The sequence below is a fragment of the Rutidosis leptorrhynchoides genome, chromosome 4 (genome assembly GCF_046630445.1).
Source record: "Rutidosis leptorrhynchoides isolate AG116_Rl617_1_P2 chromosome 4, CSIRO_AGI_Rlap_v1, whole genome shotgun sequence".
NCBI classification, from domain to species: Eukaryota; Viridiplantae; Streptophyta; class Magnoliopsida; order Asterales; family Asteraceae; genus Rutidosis; species Rutidosis leptorrhynchoides.
The window spans coordinates 501861785-501863896 of NC_092336.1; the positions used below are offsets into that span (position 1 = coordinate 501861785).

The window sequence follows — 2112 nt, forward strand, 5'->3', positions numbered from 1 at the left end:
TTTAATTAGGTTAAACATATATATAGCCATATTTACGGTAGCAATATTAATCCATCATTTAAATCGATTTCTTGAAATTACGATACTTATTTAGTTTGGAGTTGATTTCAGTTGAAAATGCCTGAGGGATACGCAAAAGATGAAGTAAATTTGTTAATAATGCAAATTTAGCAAGTCATTTTGACTATATCATTTTCATATAGACTCCAAATTGTTTAATTCATATGTTGAAACATTCATAACTCAAGGTATACAAATCTAAACTACTTATTGTGAGGGCGAGGACCCCTCCTATCCGCAAGATATTTCTAAGTCTCCACCACTAGACTAGCCATTGGAGTTTTTGAGGTTCTTAAATGTATATCCTCTATAAATATAGCACCCTTCAACTCCAAATGAAAACACAAAAACAACTATGAACCCTTACTTACTACTTCTGTCCACCACTCTCTTGATCTTGTTAGCCTTAGCCTCGATATCCGAGGCCGGCGATCTCGTAGTATACTGGGGTCAAGATGAAAGAGAGGGTAGGCTCACAGACACGTGTCGATCTGGAAAATACAAAATCGTTAACATTGCTTTCCTCTCTACATTTGGCAATGGCCAAACTCCTCAAATAAACCTCGCTGGTCATTGCGATCCAGCCAACAACGGGTGCCAAACGGTTAGCCGAGCCATTCACAATTGTCAAGAAGTCGGTGTCAAAGTCATGCTCTCGATAGGTGGTTCAACCAACACTTATTCGTTGTCGTCAGCTGATGATGCCAAAAAGTTAGCAGATTATATATGGAACAACTTTCTTGGTGGTCAATCGAATTCAAGACCACTTGGTGATGCTGTTTTAGATGGTGTTGATTTCGATATAGAACAGGGTGAGACTCATTATGCTGTTCTTGCTAGAAGCTTACTTGACCATGGTCAACAAGGTGGTAAAAAGGTTTACTTGACTGCAGCACCACAATGTCCATTTCCAGATGCAAAACTTGGAAATGCACTAAATACTCACTTGTTTGATTATGTTTGGGTCCAGTTTTATAATAATCCTCAATGTGAGTATAAATCTGAGGATTTTAACAGTTTTATGAGCTCGTGGCGTCAGTGGACGTCATCATTGTCTTCTAGTAAAATATTTATTGGACTACCAGCTTCAACATCGAACGAGTGTGCGGGAAGTGGTCATATTCCAAGGCAAGAATTGATATCTAAAGTTTTACCGTTTGTTAAGCAGTCTGGAAACTATGGAGGTGTTATGCTCTGGAATCGATATTTCGATAATGTTTCAGGGTATGGTGATGCTATTAAGAGCAGCGTTTAAGTGGGAGGTTCATCATGTATGATTGTATAACAATCAAATATAAGCTTGTATGCTATAACTAAATAAAGTTGGAACTTTGGTGTCATCTCTTGATTTTATTTTTCTGCTGATGTACTTACAAATTCATCTTCTTCTTTTTTTTCTTTTTTTTTCTTTCGTAAATACGTAATATTATTATATAAAAACGGATTCGAAAATCAATATAGTACAAACGGATATAACAGGTAACAAAAGCCCTAATCAACACCCGCAACATACCTAAAACAACAGACAAAACTAATCAAACTAAACCTAACCACCAATAAAGTGGAAACGTTAACAAGGCTAGTGAGTCAGCGACCAATCAACTCGAAGTACAGGCAAGGACCAAAACATATTCGACGAACACATCGAGTCACCGAAAGAATGCTGAAGACCGTTGTATTCGCGGGAAATAAGAAACATCTTGCTTTGTTGTGTCAATTTGGGTTTCTTTATGGTTATTTTGGTGGTAGATGTGTAACTTATGTTGTTTAACTGATGTAGCTAGGTCATGCTAAAGAGGTAAGGTTTCACATGCATTGTACAAACTCACTATTCAACTCTAGTATCACGGGATTTAAAAAAAAAAAGACTGATAGTAAACTTGGTATTAGATTAGAATCTTAATAATTCTTTCATCAAAAGATGCAATTTTCATACAAAAACCCTCTCCTTTATAAACCATGCTAGATATGATTCTAAATAGAGTTTAAAGAGAGAACTTAAAAGTTTAAATCATCGTTAACAAGCTAAGAGAAGAACGATTCTGATAGTTG

At 36.2% G+C, this 2112-nt stretch overlaps 1 protein-coding gene across 1 annotated transcript; it reads left to right on the top strand.

Annotated features, from left to right (window-relative positions):
* The first annotated feature begins 376 nt into the window (after positions 1–376).
* Positions 377–1400, top strand: LOC139844768 (basic endochitinase-like). The gene has a single exon (XM_071834993.1). The coding sequence runs from the start codon at positions 416–418 to the stop codon at positions 1313–1315; it is 900 nt and encodes a 299-aa protein (XP_071691094.1). The 5' UTR covers positions 377–415; the 3' UTR covers positions 1316–1400.
* Positions 1401–2112: the final 712 nt, after the last annotated feature.